Source organism: Lactuca saligna, chromosome 2 (genome assembly GCF_052625555.1).
Source record: "Lactuca saligna cultivar CGN05327 chromosome 2, ASM5262555v1, whole genome shotgun sequence".
Lineage (NCBI taxonomy): Eukaryota > Viridiplantae > Streptophyta > Magnoliopsida > Asterales > Asteraceae > Lactuca > Lactuca saligna.
Genome location: NC_136418.1, coordinates 42,147,578 through 42,171,926, shown reverse-complemented (window position 1 = coordinate 42,171,926; position 24,349 = coordinate 42,147,578). Strand labels below are relative to the sequence as shown.

At 34.6% G+C, this 24,349-nt stretch overlaps 1 protein-coding gene across 1 annotated transcript; it reads left to right on the top strand.

Annotated features, from left to right (window-relative positions):
• Nucleotides 1-18,840: 18,840 nt before the first annotated feature.
• On the top strand, nucleotides 18,841-20,212 carry LOC145028848 ((S)-8-oxocitronellyl enol synthase CYC2-like). The gene is made up of 2 exons (XM_078977568.1): nucleotides 18,841-19,509; nucleotides 19,615-20,212. Exons 1-2 carry the CDS (start codon nucleotides 18,848-18,850, stop codon nucleotides 20,078-20,080), a joined length of 1,128 nt encoding a protein of 375 aa, XP_078833694.1. The 5' UTR covers nucleotides 18,841-18,847; the 3' UTR covers nucleotides 20,081-20,212.
• The last annotated feature ends 4,137 nt before the right edge of the window (nucleotides 20,213-24,349 follow it).

Sequence of the window (24,349 nt, the reverse complement as noted above, 5' to 3'; positions counted from 1 at the left end):
CTAATTATGGACGCTAGGAGTGAGCCATGCATGAGATATGTGCTCTTTAGTGAAGAAAGTGGTGTGTTTTGGTTGATCGTGATCATTACAAACATGTAAAGGTGTAAAGTCCTCGACTTTATGGATTAAGAGGCTCTAGGGGGTCCAAATCTGTATTTTGAGCCCAGGTTTTAACTGATTAAGACCATAAATGAGTTAATAGTGAAACTGGGACGTAAGCTGAGTGTAAATCCCAGTACGCAGGGCATAGGGTGAAATCAGCCCGTTATCTACATAGTGGTCGAGTACACCTAATGTAGGGATCGAGTATGCGCTGCGTACTCCTTAGGGTTGACTATTGTTAACTTTTAGGGTTTACTCAACAAGTGGACTTTTGGACCATTGGAGGGGTAGAATGGTCTTTTACCCTTCTGAGAGTGCATAAGAGGGATTAATCTTGCCTTTAAGAGCCATTATTAATTAGAGATAATTTATGTGTATGATTGGGCGGAATCTAGATCAGTGTTTTGAGTTTGAGATCATTCGAGTTTACCAAGGTGAGTCTTCTCACTATACATTAACTAGGGTGGTATCTATATGTAGACTGGAAGGTCATATGTGCTTGTTTGAGAATATGTATATTGTGATTATATATGCTATGTTCCATTCTAATCGGACCGGATGGTCCAACGATTTATAAGGCTGGAAGGATCCACCAGTCCAGACCAGAGGGTCCAACGAGCTACGGGACTGGAGGGTCCCACTGAGACACACTGACCAGAGGGTCGTACAGAATATAGCCTCAAGTGGCGAATTGTTCTATGTGGTATTTTGGGGAACTCACTAAGCATTCGTGCTTATTGTGTTATGTGTTATGTGTTTCATGTACCCTGGAGAATCGCAGGAAGGCACCAGCGTGCTTGTACACACACTCGGGATTTGGAGTTATGTTTGTGGATCCTAGATTTGAACAATTGTTTTGAAAATTTGTATTGGATTTTGAGAATTAATGTTGAGACATGTGTTTTTATTAATATTAAAAATAAAAATTTTCGTTTCAAAAATCATATTGTTACAAGTTGGTATTAGAGCCTTGGTTTGAGGGATTCAGATACGCCTTCGGGCATATCTGAACACAAATTGAGGATTTCTGAAAAGTTTTAGAAAGAAACAGTTTTTCTAAAATATGTAAAAGATTCAAAAGAGTAGAAAAGAGCATTGTGTACAATCAGCCAGCGCCTGAACAGTGATTTCCCAAAATACCCTTACATTATGTGCTATGAGATATTATGAGATGTGTTATGCATGCTAGATTATGCTAGATATTCATATTTAGGACTAGAGTGGCATGATTTGTGATGCCTTAGCCTAGGAGTTACTACTACTGTGAAGTACTTCGAGTGTGAGTAGGTAGTAGAGAGGAGCTTATGAGAGGTCTACTGGAGGGTAGCCTGTGTTCAGTAAGATATAGAGTACATGTGATCTGGGATCCTAGGAGGAGGACTTGGGGTGAATGTTGATGTGGTGGGGAAGGTATTATAGGGCCCGTACTACTGGAAACATCGGGTCAACAAGCAGCCCAAGTAAGAACCCTTAGGGTGCTAAGGAACAAGTAGGGTTGAGTGGTCAAGTGAGAGAATACTCGAGCGAGTCTCCGATTTATTTTGTGTTGTGTTTCAGAGACATCATGAAGGGTACGCGCCACACTCCAAAGAGCAACAGTGTTAGCAATGATGAGATTCACAAGATGATTCATCAGGTGGTGGCTGCAGATATTCGAGCTGAGATATCAGAGATGTTTAGGTCTATCAAGACCACGTTGATTGAGACATTTGATGAGAGGGACGCTGCTCTTACAGATTGTCACACCCCATAACCTAGAACGGCGGAAACGTTTTGGGGCGGAGGACGTCATGAACAATATAACAAAACATTATAATAGTAAACAAGTAAACAACATCATCCATTGCATTAGATAGACAATTTTAATACAAGTGTGTTCTGTAGTATATAAGACACTAAAACGTGAATCAAAATATAAGATGAGTCTTGAATGCGCTCCATCTTCTAAAAAGCTGGCATCGGTACTTGTCTACTAATGACCTGAGAATACAAGTTATTTTGAAAGAGTTTATCAGAATTTAAGCCAGTGAGTTCATAAGTCTTTAGTGTCTATGTTTGTATCAAAATGTTTGAACCGTTGTTTGAAGTACGAGTTTGCAAACGTTTGTATTAAAAGAATGAGAATGTTTGTAAGTGTTTGTAAAAGTTTGTAACTCCTAGAAAATCCTATATTTTCTACTTAAAGTAGCCTCCTACCAACGCACAACTGTTTTGTATGTTTGTTCTTGTAAAAGTGTGTAATTTTCCCAAGTGTAACTATCATTATCAAATATAGTTTATACATTAATGTTTAGGTGAAGTGATCACCAAATAAATTTAACGGTTAAATTAATGTAGTACTATAGTGTTGTATTATAGGAACTACTGGTGTACTAAATACCTTAAACCGGATTTATAACAAGGTATTATGTGATTATTGTACCATACTATCGACTGGAAAACACGACAATGTAAGTCGTCAAAAGTAATGACATTTGGCAACCAAAGACCTGTAGGTCCCATTCTAGCTAGCAGCAAGGTGTAGGATAGTCAATCTAGTATAGATCTATACGCAAAATCACGCTCTCCCTCCAGGAGATTCTTGCTACAACTCCGGCCATGACATTGAAGGCATGCTCCGATACAGTGGATCACATTTATGTTAAAGTGTACTTGTATATGTAATGTATTGTTTCTCATCATAGTATCGTTGTATATGTTCTCGTCATAGTATCGTTGTATATGTTCTCATCATAGTATAGTTATATATGTTCTCACAGTAATAAGTAATGACTCATGAATGAACTGACTCTTGTATGCTGCATTGAACTAGAAGTAGTATGTAGTATAACCCTAAACTATACCTATTATAGTTTATTAGTAGACTTGTTTGTATGACTGAATGTACTGAACTGAGGTAAAACTCTTTATATCTATACATATATACATAATATATAACTAAGGATTCAACGACACTCGGACAAACAACCTGGTACTTTAAGACCACAAGCAAACAAGGACAGGAAGTAAAGTGGGTTATCTCTCCTAAGTCCTTCAAACCTTATTTATAAAACTATATTTGTAGTAGACATCGTTTTAACAATATATAAGTTTAAAGATTATAAAAGAAAGGTTTAGTATTCAAAAGTGAATTTGATAAAGAGTTTGACATGTAAAATAGTTTGATAAACAGTTTGAAGTCATTTGTTTGGTAAAACAGTTTAAAGTATGATAAATCCATTTGTATGCTAGTTATTAATCACATGTAATTAATCTAATAACTAACATGATTCAACTTGTATCCCTTCCCCCCTCATAAAGCATTTAAAAACATTTCAAAACATTTCAAAGGTTAATTAAGGGGTATGAAATCACCTGTAGTGAGTGGTTTGGATGAACGGATGATATAGGATGCTAAGTGTCAAATGAAAACTTGAGCACACACACGGATCCTATTTATCATATAATAACACATATATGTATACAATTAGTCATTTAACAATTAATTAACAAAGTTAAGACACCCTAGGATATGGAAAAACACTTTGATTCAAGTGCTAGTAGTATCAAGGGTTGCATCTAAGGGTTGTATAGCCACTTAAGGGAGTTTTCGGTCCAAGTGGCTTTTGGTTCATATGGATTTCGGTCCAATAGGTTTTCGATCCAAAGGTTGGCCAAAAACTCTTGTTCTTTGATGCATAAGGTGTTTTACAAGGGCTTCCAACAAGCAAGTAGTGTTCTAGATTTAATACTAAGCATTAGGAAGGCTTAAGGAGACGTACCAACCGAAAACCCCTTTTGTTCTTGGAAAAAAGATTATTTCAAGGCTCTAAAGTAAGTATCCTTACTGGATAACAAGTATAAGAGATAGATACTTACAATATGGAAGCAAAGAAGGGTGTTTTCGGCCCAAAACACGAGTGTGTGTTCTTGGTGTTCTTGGTGTAACTAAGAACACTTGAGGATCTACATAAATTGAAAGATGTCATGGATAAAATCATGTAAAAACACTTGAATATAGGAGGAATCAACTAGATAGGGTAAGAATTACTTACATTTTAGAGATTTAGAAGGAAAAATTGGATGATACTTGAGAAGATTTCGGTTCTTATTCTTGAAAGAGTGAAAAAGTGACAAATATGGCTAAGTGTCATATATATACTTATGGAAGTTTTCGGTCCAAACACTATTTAGGCCGAAAAATCCTAAATCTTGGAGTTTTTGCGAAAATGATTCATAATGAACCTAGGGCATCCTCTCTCCTGTTATTCCTTGAAGTACTAAGCTTTAAAACACTTAAACTGACTCCCAAAATGAATAACAGATAGCAGAAACAATTCTGATTTCTATTGTAGTGAATGATTGTTCAGAATTGAAATTTCAGGTTATCACACTGATGTTGCTGTCGTTGTGGCCACCACAGCCGTTGCTGCTGCTAGGCCACAGTGGGTGACTCGTCGATGTACGAGGAGTTCAACAACATGAAGCCACCATAGTTTGATGGGACTCAGGATCCGATAGCAGTGATGAGATGGATTTATGACATTGAGGGATGCTTCTACACGTATTCTTATCCGGAGCATCTAAGGGTATGGTTCGCGATGAACCAGCTTTGCTTGGGAGCGAAGGATTGGTGGAAGTTTGTGACAGCTGACGTTTCTACTGTAAAGCTTACCGTGTTGACTTCGGAGAGGTTCACCACTATGTTTCAAGATAAGTACGTTCCCTCGGTGGAGAGCGAACAGTTGGCCCAGGAGTTCTTGTACCTCAAGTAGGAGACTGAGTCTGTGACTGTGATCACCCGTTTGTTTCATGAGAAGGCGTTTTTTTTCCCTGAGCACATGTCTACTTAGCAGGCGCGTATGGGCCGATATCTGAGTATTTTGATGAGAGACATTCGCGAGTTCATGGAGAACTCAACATACCGAACATTTTCCGAGCTCCAGTAAAATGCTCGGAAGAGGGAGATTGAGCTAGAGACTCAGGCCAGGGAGGAGGCGGAGTCGCAGTGGAGGAACAGGCGGAAGGCATAGTCTTAGCCGACAGCCACGTGAGCAAAGCCCGCTGATGCGAGATCGGGAGGTCAGTAGGGCCGCACTTGTGGGAAGTGTGGCAAGATCCATGATGGAGCTTTCAGATCAGGTGTGGGTTACAAGTGCGGGAAGGAGGGATGTATCGCAAGGGATTGCCCCAAGGGATTTTCGGTTTGCTTTCATTGCAACCAAATTGGCAATCGGAAGGCCGAGTGCCTACAGTTACTCCAGGGATCAGCACAGGGATCTGCGCCTTCTACCACTCGAGCTTCAGAGGGGCGGCCATTGAAGGCCGAGGCACCAAAGGCTCATGGCAGAGCCTTCCAGTTAACAGCGGAGGAGGTCTACGCAGCACCCGATGTTGTGGCTGATATTTGATCTTTTTATTATTCTTAGATATATATATATATATATATATATATATATATATATATATATATATATATATATGTTGCTTATATGTGGTATGTTTAGGTACCTTTCTTGTGAGTTCTTTACCTGATTTAGTGTTTTTTTACTCGGGTGCGAGTCGGTATTTCATATCGCTAGCATTTAGTCTTTACATCAGTAGTCGACGTTAGGTCTTGAGTCGACCTTTGAGGGTCTCCATAGCTAATGAGCATGTTCTCTTTGCGATAGATGTGATCCATGGATGTGTGCTTAAGATTTTTGGATTCGATTTTCCGATAGATTCGGTGCCTATCACCATGGTTGTAGAACTTGCTACTCGGTGCTTGTTCGGCTGACTACTGAGTACCGAGTACTCGGGAGTACTCGGATTTGGTAATTCATGTAGAAATATTTTTAGGGAAATTATATATGTCAAAATCATAAATTAAAACAATAAGTTGATTGAAATATATAAGAAAATTAGATACATGTGAATACACAAAAACTGAAAAACAGACAATTATCCCACTTCGTGAATAATTATTGAAAATTTAAGATATATATGTAGTAATAATCACATATGTGTGTGTTAAATAATAAATCATTAAGTATATTATATATATTAATCACCGAGTTGACCAAGTTTTACAACAATGCATGCTTTAATAAGGGGCCGATTGGGGAGTACTCAGATTTTGTAACTCACCTCGGTAAGGGGGCTAGTAGAAAGTACTCGGACGAGTAATCGACCAACTCGACGAGTTTTACAACACTGCCTATCAGGATGGGGGATGTCTATGTCATCGTGGGCATGGACTGGTTGAGCTAATTCAGAGCCATGATCGACTGTGAGCGTTAACTGGTGACCATCCAAAACCCTAGTAGGGGAGTACTTACAGTTTTCGGGGAGGGTACCCGATCTGGGTCAGCATTTTGTTTGGTTGCTCGGGTGAGGCAGAGGTTGCAACAGGGTTGCATGCGTTTTCTGGCGTATGTGTCGGATACATGGGAAGTTATGGAGAGACCAAGTATTGTCACTGATGTTACGGTGGTTAGTGAGTTTCCAGATGTTTTCCCCGAAGAGCTACTGGGTGTGCCTCCCGAGTGGCAGGTAGAGTTTCGTATTGATTTGCTTCCAGGGGCGCCACCGATCGCCAAGGAGCCCTATCGCCTTGCGCCGCCAGAAATATAGGAGTTATTCTCACAGCTTCACGAGTTATTTGGAAAGGGATTTATTCGGCCGAGTAGCTCGCCATGGGGAGCACCAATCCTTTTTGTGAGGAAAAAGTACGGTTCGCATCGGATGTGTATTGATTACCAAGAGTTGAAGAAGCTAACGATCAAGAACCGTTATCCACTCCTGAAGATCGGCGATCTATTGGATCAGTTGCAGGGTGCATCTTGGTTTTCCAAGATTTATTTGAGGTCTGGGTATCATCAGATGAGGGTTCGTGATGAGGATATTCAGAAGAAAACATTTAGAACTCGTTATGGGCATTACGAGTTCATGGTGATGCCTTTCGGGCTCACCAATGCACCGACATCATTCATGGATCTCATGAACCGAGTATGCAGACCTATGTTGGATCGTTCGGTGATCGTGTTCATCAACGACATTTTGGTGTGTTCAAAGTCTAAAGAGCAGCATGAGGAGTATTTGAGAGAGGTTCTCGGAGTATTGAGATCGGATAGGCTTTATGCTAAATTCTCCAAGTGTGATTTCTGGTTATGAGAGGTCCAGTTCTTGGGACACCTCGTTAGTTAGAATGGGATTTTGGTCGACCCAGCCAAGATTGAGGTGGTTATGAGTGGGAGATGTCGAGATCCTCCACTGAGACCAGGAGTTTTCTGGGTTAGCCGGCTACTATTTGAGGTTTATCAGAGATTTCTCCAAGATTGTTGTTCCTCTCAGCAAGTTGACCCGGAAGGGTGTTGCTTTTATTTGCAGTCCCGATCAGCAGACCTCGTTTAAGACTCTTCACCAGAGGTTGTGCAAAGCTCTAGTGTTAGCTCTTCCTGAGGGAAAGGAGGACTTCGTGGTTTACTGTAATGCATCTATATCAAGGTTAGGTGGAGTGTTTATGCAGAGGGGGCGTGTGATAGCATATGCATCAAGGCAGCTGAAGCCTCATGAGACGAGGTATCCCACCCACGATTTAAAGTTAGGGGAGAGGTGTTCGCCCACAAGATCTAGCGCCATTACTTGTACTGGGTTTAGTGTACCATTTACACGAACCACATGAGCTTGAAGTATTTGATGGATCAGCCTAACCTGAGTATGCGCTAGAGGAGATGGTTGGACGTGGTAAAAGATTACGATTGTGAGATTCTGTATCACCCCAGCAAGGCTAACATGGTAGCCGATTCCTTAAGCCGCAAGGCGGAGAGTGCCCCGATTCGGGATATATGCATGAGGATGACAGTGATGAATCCAGTGTTGGATACCATATGAGATGCCCAGGCAGAGGCAGTGAGACCAGAGAACCGCAAGAAGGAGCAGCTGATCGGCTAGGTATCCGAGTTTGTGATCGATAACCGGGGTCTTATGACCTTTCGAGGTCGGATTTGGGTTCTTTATACGGGTGGAACTCATAGAAATTTGATGGAGGAGGCTCATAGCTCGAGCTTTTCGATCCATCCCAGAGCCACTAAGATGTATTTGGATATGAAAAGAGACTATTGGTGGCCATATATGAAGAGAGACGTAGTGTGGGAAGTATAGAGGTGCTTGACCTGCCATCATGTCAAGGCAGAGCACCAGCATCCTCATGGTCCATTGCAAACTTTGGAGATTCCCCAGTGGAACTGGAAACAAATCTTGATGGACTTTATCACCAAATTTTCGAGGACGACGTGTGGGGTTGACGTGATATGGGTGATTGTGGATCGATTGACGAAGAGCGCTCACTTCCTTGCTATTAGTGAGAGCTCTTCTACTGACAGTATGGCAGAGATTGATGTGCGAGAGGTGGTAGCCTGGAATTGAGTGCCGACATCCATAGTTTCGAATCAGGTTGTGCGTTTTACTCCCAGATTCTGGAAGAAGTTTCATGAGGAGCTGGGAACGAGATTTCATTTTAGTACCACCTACCACCCAAAGACAGATGGACAGAGTGAACAGACAATTAAGACACTCGAGGACATGCTTCGGGCATGCATTATGGATTTCGGTGGGAGTTGGGACTCATACCTACCTTTAGCTAAGTTTTCCTATAACATCAGCCACCAATCAGGCATCGGTATGCCTCCCTTTGAGCTTCTTTATGGGTGGAGGTTTCGTACTCCCATATGCTGGGGCGAGGTAGGACAAAGAGTTATGGGTGGCACTAAGATTGTATCGAAGACGACCGATCAAATTCAGCAGCTGAGACAGAGGTTGCAAACAAATCAGAGTTTTCAAAAGATTGCACGGACAGACGATGATCCGAGCTTAAGTTCCAGGTTGGAGACTTTGTGCTTCTGAAAGTTTCCCCATGGATAGGAGTGATTTGGTTTAAAAAGCAGGGCAAGTTGGGGTCTCGATATATTGGACCTGTCAGGGAGATTTCCAGGGTTGGCAAGGTAGCATATCAGTTGGAGCTGCTTGAGGAGTTGAGCCAGATCCATAGCACCTTCCACGTGTCCCTGTTGCGGAAGTGTGTGGCTGATGAGACGGCGGTAGTACCATTACAAGACATTCAGGTGGATGCGAGCCTGAATTAGATCGAGAGACGGATCATGATCCTAAATCAGAAGGTGAATGTTCTGAGGAATAAGGAAGTGCCTCTGGTTCAAGTCTAGTGGCAACACCAGAGGGGGTCTGATTTTAATTGGGAACCAGAACCGGAGATGCGAGAGCACTACCCCGAGTTATTTGCAGAGCAAGACTTTGAGGGCGAAATCTGATTCTAGTAGGGGAGAATTGTAACATCCTGAAATTCAGTTATATTCCTTTGATCATTTTCTTTCCCCAAGTTGCAAAAATTTGTCCTTGAAAGAAAAGTGTGGCTTTTGAGTACACTGGGCGTAAGGGAGAGTACGTTGCACATACTCATGAGCGTGTTCTTGACGCGGAGTCTACCTGGTACGCTGGGTGTACCATAGTGTACGTTGGGCGTACTAGGTCTAGATGGAAAACCTAATTATGGGGGTGAGCCCTATATAAGAAACATTTTGGGCTCACTTTTATCCACCATTTCCAGTGAGCAAAGCCTTAAGTGTGCCAAACCCTCATTCTAGACCCTGTGTGTGTGTGTTTGAGCTTGAAAGTGTTCTTGTGTGCCTTTGAAGAGAAGAAGGAGTCATTAAAGAAGCTAGAGTTGGAGTGCAATTCTTAGATCTGAGCTTTGCAGAGGTTGGAGCATCAGTTGGAGGTAAAAAGCTTAAAGCTTTATCAATCTTTTTGATTTGTGCATTATGGGTCATTTCTAGGGTTTTTGTCCCAAAGGTGGAGACTTTATGAGCAAAGGGAGCTCCATAGACCTTTATCTATCCTTATTCAGTGTATGAAGTCTTATTAATCCATAAAAATTTGATCTTGGATGCTAGGAGTGAGCCATGCATGAGATATGTGATGTTGAGTGAAGAAAGTGGCGCGTTTTGGTTGATGGTGATCTTTACAGCCCTTCATATGCGTAAAGTCCTCAACTTTATGGAATAGGAGGTTGTAGGGGGTCCAGATCAGTATTTTGAGCCAAGGTCTTAACTGATTAAGACCATAAATGAGTTAATAGTGAAACTGGGATGTAAGCTGAGCGTAAATCGCGCTACGCGGGGTGTAGGGTGAAATCAACCCATTATCTGCATAGTCGTCGAGTATGCCCAGCGTAGGGATCAAGTACGCACCGTATACTTCCTAGGGTTGATTTTCGTTGACTTTTAAGGTTTAACAACAAGTGGACTTTTGGACCATTGGAGGGGTAGAGTGGTCTTTTACCCTTCTGAGAGAGCATAGGAGGGATTAGTCTAGCCTTTGAGAACCATTATTAATTTGAGATAATTTATGTGTATGATTAGGCAGAGGCTAGATAAGTGTTTTGAGTTCGAGATCATTCGAGTTTACCGAGGTGAGTCTTCTCACTATACATTACCTAGGGTGGTATCTATATGTCGACCGGAAGGTCATATGTGCTTGTTTGAGATTATGTGTATTGTGATTATATATGCTATGTGACATTCTGATTGGACCCGAGGTTCCAACGATTTATAAGGCCAGAAGGCTCAACCAGACCGGACTAGAGGGTCCAACGAGCTAGACCATACCAGAGGGTGTAACGAGCTACGGGACTAGAGGTTCCCGCTGAGACACACTGACCAGAGGGTCGTACGGAATATAGCCTCGAGTTGTGAATTGTTGTATGTGGTATTTTTGGGAACTCACTATGCATTCATGCTTACTGTGTTATGTGTTTCAGGTACCCCCAGAGGATCGCGGGAAGGAACCTGCATGATTGTACACACACACAGGATTTGGAGTTATGTTTGTGGATCCTGGATTTGAACAATTGTTTTGAAAACTTGTATTGGTTTTTCGAGAATTAATGTTGAGACATGTGTTTTTATTAATATTAAAAATGAAAAAATTTTGTTTGAAAAATCATGTTGTTACACTTCTATACAAATCATAGAGGAAACTTCTAACGCTTGACACATTACCACGTTGTCACATAGATTTGACCACACCGCGACAAAAACTTGTGCCTATATTCTTCCATTTTGAAGATTTCTTATAGGCGTTAGCCTCCAGCCTAACATTTTGGTCCTTTTTCCTTGAGAATGCCTTCATTGCTACAAAAACAAATATGAACATATTATGTATCATTTATAACAAACAATGATTAAATGTAGCAGAAATCACAAATATATCACCTATAACATATGAAAAAAATAGTGATATCAAAATACCCCAAACTTGTGTTTTGAATGTCCCCAAGCAAGACTGATTTTTATACTATTATCTTAATACATCACATCAAAACCTTTTACATCAATGTCACAAAGAGTAACCCAAATTAAATTCACCAATTACATTTCACCTCAATGCATATATTTGTGTCTAAAATCCTAAATACTTCCCAAGCTCTAGATACTCACACTCCTCATTAACGTTTCCGATTTATTTTGAACAAGATTAATTTTTGTATCCCTCCAAATACATCCTTAGAAAATTTTCTTAACATCAAGGAACTTTTTTTAATTCCCAACAATAAATCTGATAAAAGCAACCTACAAAAAAAGCTACAACTTAACTACTAAACTGTTGGCTTTTGGCAATTAGCCTTTTCTTCACTTCCCATGATTTCCATACTTGCAAACTTTTATTTGCTCAACAACTTTTGACAACTTTTTTTTTCACAATTTTTTTCACTTTTTTTGTCTCTTAACTAAACACATAAAAGAAATTTTTTTGCTTAAGCAAATAACTTTACCTCAACCTTTATTGGTTAAAGGCATTAGTCTAAAGTGCATTGACTGCATAAATTTTCCTAGATATATTGCAATACACGATTTCACTAGAACTACTATTCCATGCATATATTATAACATATTTGTACACTAAATCTTAGACTTGTATTCAAATTATCTCACATAATACTAGGAAACTTAACTCAAACACAATAATATGAATACAACATTATTTTAAACGTACTAAAATTTCCATTTATAGACCATTTTCAAGGCTATTTTTTCAAAATTTCAATCTCCAATATAGCATAAAATTTATATAATTTTAAAAATCAAGCATGCTTGTAATCCTATTTTGACCCCTACGCTACACTTATTTCATACAATGTCCTCATTGTATGCATAATAAAATTAAAGCACATAAAAGCTAAAAAGGAATAGACTCCATGTGGTAGTAGTGGCACCTTGAAATCCAAACACGTGACACCATTATTTTGTGACATGTTTCACCTTCTAGAAACTAGTGAGGTGGCTCACTCATAATGCGGAATGTTGGAAACAACCCTTGGAGAAAGCAATGTTGATGTGCACAGCATGCACCATGCTTGGCACGACTCATAGGTGATCAGAAACGCATATAAATACCATCTAAGTGTCTATTCATTCCTATGTCTATTGAATATCTTCTCTCCCAAACCTCCATTCACAAAACATGAATTTTACTTAGTAGTTAGGGTATATTGGCTAGCTAAGAGGTCCCTAGGAATCGAACATCTAGTAGCTATCAGGTCGAAGTCTTGCCAACGCAATTTCCTAGTTTTCTCTAAAACCTCTGAGTTGAGCTATACTCTTCTGTTTTTAGTGTAACTTATATTTATAGCCATAAGTTGTTATTATGAACCTATAAATAAGATTTATTAGTAACTCCAAGTCATTATACTAATTAATTTACTAGCATGAGAGGTCTCGAATGGTCATGTTGGTTCGGTTGTCGGATTTCAGAATGGTTATGCACCGAAATGATCTTGCCTACTAATTATCCTGCCTAGCAGATCCTTATGTGATAGAACTCTCAGTATTCATTGGGATTACTGAGGAATATAGACTATACTTATTATAGTCACTAACATTTTGAAAGTAGACTAAGTCTTAGTACTTTATACTTCCAGGTCTTTCAAAAGTGCAAAGTGAAGCACTGTCGAAATCTCCAGTCATCCACTTTTACCAAGTTAGGGAATTGTTACTTTTGTCTTATATATAGATACAAAGTATTCTTCAATGGTATACATACTTATATATTTGTCATTGACTTGTGTATTATATGAGATAAAGTGATATGATTTCATTTATGTAATTACTTTATCATATTTAAAGTGAAGTGGGGTAGCAAGGGTTTTAGGGACTACAATAACATTCAGAGGCCATGCATTGTCTATCTGTATTATTGGGACCAGTCATCTAGCAGAGTATAGATGACGATTAGTCACTATTATAGGTAATCCGGTGGAACACTAGTTGGTCGTGTTAATGATCATATTTTTTAAGGAAAAGAAAAGATGTTTATTTGGGTACTCTATCCCCCTCATGGTTCCCTTTTTGATATATATTTCTACAAAAATAGCATTATAATATTGCCTACTCACAAAGATCCTTTAGGATAGTTCCATAAAGATCATCACCTTAGGATCACGGAGCGAGAATAACAAGAATGGGTATTTGGGTTAATTGTGTAAAATAAAATATGCAACTACATTATTGTGGGTTGAAAAAACTATACACTCACTAACTTTACCAACATGACCCAATCAGTTTATTTGAATCACAGGTTTTTAACTAAAGATAATTGGATAATGATGTATGTATCTGCCGATAGATTTAAGGAGATGTTGACTGTTGTTATGTTGATATGTTGTATGTCTTTGTTTATGCTTATATTTGTTGTATGATTTATGGCATCCTAGGATTTTAAAAATATAGAATATTATGAAATGCCTTGATTTTGATATTATATCATGTCAAGGATATTTTGGGACCAATGCCATAGTAACAAAATTTTCAATAGTATTAAAATGGACGTGAAAATGGGGATGTCACACTTAAGTTTTTGATGTGAAGCATTAGAGGAAACCATACTTTTGGAGCTACTTTTTCAAGGATATTACGGATGGGGTATTTTATTAGCATGTTTCGAATGAAGCAAGATGTAATTGGTTCTATTCGTGAATTTGATTCGTAGGGTTTATTGCTTTTGTTTCATTAAGTGTTTTGCTATTAATAGTGTAAATCCATAGAACTTGTTTTAGGTTTCATATACCCATAAGTGTTATGTGAAATTCCTCAAGCACTTTGCTATGCAAATTGATTCCTCCAAATAGTTTATATACGATCATGCTTGTGGCATAATTGCCTTGTCCACATAAGTAAGACTCGCATCACCAAGCTCCAATTGAATTGGACTTGTAGTCATTCAACCTTCAGTTGAATGATGTATGAGAATCTTGTTATATGGCAAGATGACTTAGTCACCATTCACATGGACATGTAATGGGGATAAATAACTTTTGGATCTTGTAAACCCTAATATGTGTGGACCCATTACATCCACTACAAGGGACGACATATACTACTATGTCATATGTATTGATAGTTTCAGTAGATGTGGTTATGTTTATATTATTAAGCATAACTCTAACACTTTGAAAATTTTCAAGTATTACCAAATTAAGTAGAGAATCAATTGGGCATGAAGATAAGGAGTCTTTAATCTGAAAAGAAACGAGAATGCCTTAGTATCAATTTGGATCCTCAAAGTGAGGAAAGAAACTTGATGAGGAATGTAGAGTGCACGAAGAACTCCTCAAAAGCTTTACGCCATGATGAGAATAAATCTTAGATTGATTAGATCTTTCACATGTAAGAATATGAATATCAAACAAGACAAACACAATAATGATATGAACACAGAATGGAATAAAAGATGTGCTTATGATTCAAATAAAGTCACGCCTCAGCAGAGCTCGATAAAGAACTTCCATTGTAGAGGCGACACTGCCATTAACACTTCATCATCGTGTTTCATCACAAGGTTGAAAAAAGAGTGTCCAAAACCAGAATGGATGGGAAAAAGTTTGTGAATAGTGGGTGGGTGAGTGGATATATGTGTGTAAATTCTTTACTCATCTAATAAGATATTTTTTGTCTACTAAACTAAACTTTGATCAAGAAAATTTATTTTTCAGTTCTGGATGTCGGGTTCTGGTAGGTAGTTTTTGGTTAAGATACAAATTAAATGAAGATGGGCACCTTAACCTTCGGATACATAGACATGGAAAAAGTAGCCAGCAAGAATAACAAAATTAAAAAATAGTTGGTACTTGAAATAGGAACAATAGAAATATAAGCTAATCATTTAAACATGAGCTGTCATTTCCTCATGATGTTTGATACTTCAAAAAATCTACCTAATAACAACATCCTACTTTTTGTTTTCTCGATATTAGGACACTGTACTTTATGGATATGATTCAAATTGGTACTATGTATAGGCATATTCTTGATATTTACTACGATGATAATATCTTTTTAATAAAGTTGCAAAAGATGTTAAAGGAAGTCCAAGAAGTGGTCCAAAACTAAAAGGCTGCAATAACACATTAACAAAAAATATGGGTTGTCACTTGTCATGGAGGTGATCTAATAAAAAATTTGAAGGTAATAGAATGTTATTAATATTAATTGAATGCTATTAATAGAATGTGATGATTTTTATAGGGCTCAACTGAATTTTGTGCCCATCATATGTTCAACATACTAGGTGTGACCCATGTATTACATGAGTTTAATTAAAAAAAAAAATATATAAAATTTTAATAATTCGAAAAGTTTGAATTTATAAGAAAAATGAAAAAAATTTGAATTATTAAAACTAATGAAACTTTAATGTATTGAATTGATTACATATATAAACTCTTTCTAATAAATATTTTACATATATATTACCTTACACATTAAATGTGGAATTTTAATTTAATAAAATGAAAAATACAATAAAATGACAAGTGGAAAATAGAAAATTTAAAAAATCTAGAAAATATCATATGTCCAAATGAATGAGAAGAGGACAAGTGGCAAATAGGAGAATATTAAACTTTAAATTTACACCTTTATCTTTCTAATATTTTTACCTTATATATCTTTTGATTTCTATATTAACCTTTTCTATCATAAATAAATAACCATAAAAAAGTTTCTCAATAACGACTTTTCATTTAGTTTTATTGATATAGCGCCATTCCCAACAAAAAGCCTAATAAATCTTATATAAATAATATGATTCCAACCAAAATTTGCAACATATTCTTTTTATATCAAAATAAAAGTTACTTTCTCTTTATTGCAAAACAACATGGTACAATTACCTTTTTAAAAACATCAATATATATATATATATATATATATATATATATATATATATATATATATATATATATATATATATATATTTTAACCCAATATAATAATATGCTTTATCTTTAATCCAACATACTTTTATTTATAGCCAAAACTATGACATACTACAAAATGAAAGCATTTTTCGTAAGATAATTACCCGCCCAAAAACACTAACAAACGCTCATCGAAAGGTAACTGATTTCTAAAAAGAAAGTATTCGTGGATACTAAAGTACTAACTCAGACCGTTCATTGACAGTATTTAACCACCACTTAATTCTTAATAATTAAAATAAATATGGTTTATTTTTAAAAATGACGGATTATGTTATGAAAATTAAAAAAATAATAATAATTGCATTGGTCTCTAATCATAATTTCAAACATGTTTGGTATTTTTTTAATTATATCTCGATACAAAAGTCTTAGTGATATTAACAAACCACTATTTAAGAAAAAAAGAAAAAAAAAAAAAAACTACCTACAAAAACAGTTACATTAACCTTTTTACAAAAATAATAGTATTCAGTATTCACCTAACCAATCATACCCCTACTATAAACCCTAATTGTCAAAAAAAAAAAAAAAAAAAAAAAAATAAATAAATAAATAAATAAATAAATTTAGGAGAGAAATATGCTTTCCCCAGCTGAAATGAAGCTAATCATCGACCATAAAGTATTCATTATAAATAAACTTATTAACTGTACGAAACCTATTTATATGCTGCCAAAAGAAAATTAATCATTGTGTGCAAACTAATTGTGGTTTGACACTATTCATTGGGGTACATATGATTAGATCAATAAAGAAAATGTTTGTTTTTAATATGTTACTGTGAATTAGAAATGATCTATTTACCACACAATGGATCAAACATACACAAATAATATATTTTTTGTCGAAAAACAAACTACTGAATCGAAATTAATCATTATACTTCGAAAAGGAAACTAATTTTTGAAATAAATTATTCATACCCGTCGCTTAGCACCGGTAAACGGCTAGAATTGATATCGAAATTAATCATTATACTTCGAAAAGGAAACTAATTTTTGAAATAAATTATTCATACCCGTCGCTTAGCACCAGTAAACGGCTAGAATTGATATGGAGAGTATCCACCTATTTTTATTGATATTGATAAGGTATTTATAACACTACCAATTTATGAAATATATAACATTTTAAATATAAGACTCATGTATTACATTGATTAATTAAAAAAATTAAATATAAATATCTAAATATTTAAAAACTTTGGGTTTATAAGAAAATAAGAAAAATACTGAATTATTAAAATTGATTTTTATCTTTTAAATTTAATTAAATGAACAAAATCAACTAATAAGTTTGAATTTGGAAGTTTTAAAATAATAAGGTAAGTCCAATAATGAAGTTAATATTCGTTTATTATTACATTTAGTGTAATTGTTACATTAAAATATTATGTGAAATTTATTAAAATAGAAAACTCATAAAATGACATTTTGAAAGAAATTAAATCAAAATATTATAAAATAACATTTGACAAATTGAATGAGAATGTAACATGTGACAAAAAAAAACATTTATTTATTAGTATACTAGTTTATAATCCGTGAGAACCACAGTTATAAAATTAATTAATTTATTATAATAAAAATTTATAATTACTAATAAGTTGTTATAAAGAAGTCATTTTAAATAAACTATTAATTAAGAGATATATCAAAATTTTAAAGTTATTATAACTTCAAATTTAACATATTATTCGAAAATATAAATTTGAATTTTGAAATGAGTTGCATAATATATATAAATGACACATGATATGAGATTAATGAAGAGTTATATTAAAATGACAGTTGACAAAAAAATATTAAAACTATTCATTTATTAAAATAGAAATATCCATATTTTGTTTCCAATTAAAAAATATGACATCACATTTTTATTGTTTTTTAAATGACAAACTAACTTAGTGCTAAAATTCATTCTAACTTAGTCCTAAAATTCATTGTTTTAATTAAACATTTAAGTTTTGGTTTCCTTGTACATCTAACTTGGTGAAAAAAATACCCCACAAAATCGAAAGGCTTTTTTTTCCTTGAGCCCAAGTTAAATCAAAACCCGCAAAATCACAAACATAAACAAACCTATTTTTAATTTATTGTTGCGTTTATTTTTTCAATACAATAAATCTTTTTTTTAGACGGCAAAGAACAAATAGTCATTTTTTTGATAGAATAGTTAGAGAGCGGACTCATATGAAATTATTATAATATGCCGCCCAGCATATGTCCCTTATTTAATTTTATATATTCAGTACGTATAAATAAAATAAATTGCTTATAAAAATGTTGGCAAGAAAAGATTAAAATAATCTTCTAAATTAATTTTTCATATTTAAAATGACAAAATCACCTTTTTATATGGTCAATCATATCGGTTGAAAGGTCTACATCAATTTTCTATATATTTCCCTATTTCCTTTCTCTTTGAGTCACTCAAACTCTCAAATACACAATGGAGCAAGGAAACCCAATACCACGGGTGGCTCTCGTCGTTGGGGTCACCGGCATGGTGGGTATAACATTGACCGAGGCCTTGAAGAAGCCATTGGCATTAGGTGGTCCTTGGGCGGTCTATGGTGTCTCACGACGGCCCTTACCCACCTGGTTCCCATCTTCCCTCCTCGACAAACACATCATGTTGGACACCCTAAACCATGAAAACACAAACAAAATCCTCTCTCCACTCTCGAACCAAATCACCCATTTGTTCTGGTTAGCTATATATGCCAATGAAAGTGAAGATCTAAGCATTTCCATGAACTCCACTATGCTATGCAATGTTCTTGGTGCTTTGACTTCTTCACCAAACTCGAATCTTAGTCATGTAGCATTGCAAACAGGCACAAAACAGTATTTGGGACCGATTTATGATCCTATCCTTTCAAGGCAAATAATCCCTCATGAACCACCATTCAAAGAGGACTACCCTAGACTACAATTTCCAAACTTTTACTATGCTTTGGAAGATATTATATTTTCATACACAAAATCTTTGACCTATTCTATACACCGCTCTTCCATAATCATTGGTGCATCTTCAAGAAGTTTTTATAATGCACTTCTTACACTCTCAGTGTATGCTCTAGTCTGCAAACATGAAAACTATCCATTCAGGTGTGTGACTACCGACTAGATTAGATTTTTTACATATGCTTTTTAGAAAAGAATGCTTTTAAACCAATAAACTAATAAATAAACCTAATTATCTAACGTTTGTAGGTACTTGGGAAACAAGTTCACGTGGGGCCATTTTTGTGATGCATCTGATGCTAGAGTACTAGCTGAGCAACAAATATGGGCTTCAATCACAAACAGTGCTAAGAATCAAGCTTTTAATTGCACAAATGGTGATGTGTTTACATGGAAAATGTTGTGGGGAGTACTTTGTGATGAGTTTAGTGTTGAGTTTGTGCCATTTGATGAGAAAGATAAGTTTAATTATGTGGACTTTATGAAAGACAAAGGACAAGTTTGGGAAAAAATCGTGGAAGAAAATGGATTGTACAAGACGAAAATGGAGGAGATCACTTGCTTTGGCGCAATGGATGCTGTTTCAAATTTTCAAATTCAACATGTTTGCAGCATGAATAAGAGTCGAGAATTTGGGTTTTTAGGACATGCAAATACACTTGCAAGCATCAAAATGTGGATTAAGAAACTAAGACAAATGAAAATACTTCCGTAAATATGTGCCATTCTCTTCTATCTATGAAATTCCAACGTATTAGACATTGTAATGTATGTCGGGCTCTAATACTTCAAGGATTATATGTTGATCGTACTTGTAATGGTAATGGTAAGGACGTACAAAATAAGTTGTTTGTCATTCCTTAAGCCTGTATTATTAAATTTTGAGAAATTAAATGTATTTTTACTTTTCTTCCTACATATCTTTTTATCCATTTGAAATTATAACAAATGTGTCAAAATATTATTAATTGTATTTAAATATGACATATGTCACGGATAAGAATATAAGTAATAAGAAAAACTAGGAAAATATTTAATTCCTTTTAATTTTTTTTTTTTGCTTAGGCACACATATCCTAGGCATAACTACAACTTCAATTTTAAGTGTTTATAAATATATCTATATCTATTAAAAAAATGAAGAATTTCATATATATATATATATATATATATATATATATATATATATATATATATATATATATATATATATATATATATATATATATATATCTTTAATATAGAGCTAAATATCATATTTATCCTGTTTAATATCAAAATATCATATATACTCTAATTGAAAACCTAAAATATTATATTTGCCTAAAAGCTTATTTTAATCACTTTTTGTTATTTAAAATCATTTTAATCATTATAAAACTTATATTGACTATAATACCCTTACCTTCATATCTTATTCTCTCATTTGTTTATGTTTTTGGGTGTTCACATATCTGAAAGAAAAAAACCTTGGTTGTTTCATTATAACACCATGTGACCCAAACTGCCAAACATTATGTTTACCTTCACTATTCACAAGCATCGAGTTCATTTGTTCTTTAATCCCATTGAAAATATCCTACTCAAGCTAACAAATGAAATCGTCTGTACATCAATCTATAACCCAAAAATGAGGTAAATAAATTCTTCTTATAAAAAGATTGTGTCACTAGTTTTGTTTGTAGATATCTGATATCATGACAGAAACCCATCCATGAGGTCATAAGATCACAAGAAAACAATATGAACCATACGTCGGAGCTTCAAACGCATTCCTACTCTAATGTTAGTCGAAGAAGACGACGAGTACATGATTCCAGTGTCTACAACACTTATCCATTTAAGACATCATTGCTAATAAATCTGGAACTCGTCTTCATTGATACCTCATAGTATTTAAGTGAACAAACTCCAATTCTAAACTTATATCTTGCTCGAGATCTTTCTGTTATCGTCTGTATGCATCTTTGGACACCGGAAACCACTTTCTAGCTTCATATAAAACACGGATCACACACAACTTCATTGAAAACTACAAAATGATCAGATCATCATTCTCCCTTGACTTCATCTTCCTCATCCAACATTCATATCAGCTTGCTGCCAGGGTACGTAGATGGCTAGTGTTATAATAACGATGAATTAAGCACCCATTCCTTGCATCAATGGTTGATCCTATTCATATACTTTTGTCCTGCTTGTAGCTTCACGTAAAATGCAGTCCCTACCCCTCGTCTAAGACGTTATCCTAAGAGGTAAGACTCGCCAGAAAAAACAAGTCACATGCTACATCTTTCTTCAAACACCCCTTTGTGGCACTGCAAGTTATGTTATGCAATGGAACACTATTAACTTACATTATTTATTTGTATTTTGATACCTAGAACTTAATGGCAAATGATGTCTAGAAATTTTACTTGTAACTGCAGAATGAATGGTTGTTAATCTTTTATTCCCCTTTCCTGTATGATTTAGATTTTACAATCAATAGTAGTCTAGATTAATAATTTAAAAGCAAAACTGATTAGTCTATTTTATTCCTTTATTGTTGGGTTATAGAGTAATGTATAGAACCATTACATTTGTTAGCTTGAGTTGGATGTTTTTCCATGGGATTAAAAAGTATATGAACACGATGATTATGAATAGTTAAAGTAAGCATGATGTTCGGGTTAATATGGTGGTAGAATGAAACATGAAGAAGGAACGAAGGTTTTCTTTTTCCTTCTAAATACGTGATCATTCCAAAACATAGAAGAAAGATAATAAAATATGAGGTTGAGGGTATTATGGACAATGTAAGTTTTACTAAATATTGAAATGATTTTAAATAACATAAACTGATTAAAAAATATTTAAAATAAGATTTTGGGCAAATATGATATTTTTGATGTTTAATTTGGGTATATATATGATATTTTGATATTAGAAAGGATAAATATGATATTTAGCTCTTTATTAAGAGCATATATGAAATTGTCTCTAAAAACTAAATCCCTAAATATTTCAAAATAGATAAATATAAGATATTCATCCTATAAATCATGGAAACTAATATAATATTGATGGTTTCTTTTATGTTGTTCCCTTCCAATTTTACAACAATGATAATAATAGTGTTTTTTTTTGTTCTAAGTTTTTTGGATATCATTTAAATTATGTAGCTAAGGCGTATTTCGTAAAAGTAGTTGTAAGCTGGAAGCTGTTAGCGGATAGCTGGAAGATGTAGCAGTTATCGGGTAATTGGTAGCTCGAAGCTGTAAGATGTAGCTTTTATTTGTACTATGAGTGTTTGACAAAAGTAGTCAGAAGCTTTCGAAATATGTAAAATTACATAAAATGACAATCGTTTAATATATATATATATATATATATATATATATATATATATATATATATATATATATATATATATATATAGGGTAATTGTGTAAATTTCTTTCAAAAGGTCAATACTGTTTTGTTAAATGCTACGTAAAATACCATATAAATTTTGAACGTTTAGTTTAAAATAAAAGCTAAAAGTTAGAAGTTCAAAATACTTTATGTTAATCCATCCATTAAGTAAAAAACAACTTATTGTGTGAGTTTTTGTTTTACATTTTAGTAATTTTTGTTTTATATTTTAGTAATTTATATGTTCAATAAGTAGATTGAAAATATATTATTTTTTAATTTTATAAGTTGTTATTTGTAGGATCTATAAAGAAGTTTTGGGATTTTTTTTAGTATAACTTATTGTGTCAGTTTTTGTTTTACATTTTAGTAATTTTTGTTTTACATTTTAGTAATTTATAAGCTCAATAAATAGATTGATAATATTTTATTTATTAATTTTATAAGTTGATATTGGTAGGATCTATAAAGAAGTTTTGGGATTTTTTAGTATAACTTATTGTGTGAGTTTTTGTTTTACATTTTAGAAATTTTTGTTTTACATTTTACTAATTTATAAGTTCAATAAATAGATTGATAATATTTTATTTACGAATTTTATAAGTTGATATTGGTAGGATCTACAAAGAAGTTTTGGGATGTTTTTAGTATAGTGGAGGTTTATTATGCTTTCTAGATATAATTTTTTTTATTTTGGGTTAACGTTACTAAATTGGCCTTAAGAATCAGAGATTTAATCATCTTCATGAACTTTAATATAGGTGTTAGATACTCAAAGAATGTCATTTATGCTCCTACCATGGTGTGATGATCTTTGAAAGACATGCATAAATGTACAAATTTGGTGTACCCTTTTCTATTTTATATTAAATTCATTAACTTTTTAGAACTTAAAATATATAATTTAACATTTATATAGCTTTGGAATGCGGTAACAGGGCAAAACAATAAAAATTCGAGGGTCACACACGATTTGTATATTCCGTATGTCCACATTTTAAATACAAAAATTTCATAAATATCATTGTTAAGCTTCAAAACATCCTATTTATCGAACTATATAAAATCTAAATATCATATTTATCTTTCTTAACTTTAAAATTATCGCATTTACCTAAATGTAGTTTTTTTAAATCTTTTAATCAGTTTTTATATTTTATATTCGTTTTAATTTATAAAAAGAATTGAAAATATTCCCCACATGAGCTCTTCTTAAAAGGAATTCTCGGACAAGAATTGTTGATCACTGACAATGTCCCCACGACGGTGTTCACCCTTTCCCTAGGAGTAGTTAATAGAAAAAATTACAAAGTTTATACATCTTTGATCCCTATAAAAAAGCCAATATCCAATATGAATGGGTAAAAGGGGTTTCAATCTCAGTAGTTGCAAGGTTACTAAAACTAAAACAAAAATGAACAAAACGATACTTAGATTTGATGGTGGATTCACGTAAATCAGCTTTTAAGCGTTTGAGATCATCATGAGAGGAATTAGGCAGCATGGCTTTTGATGATGATGATTCATTTGGTGAACTAAGAACAACACTTGCAAATACCCTATAATCTCGATGGCGATTAAATTTATG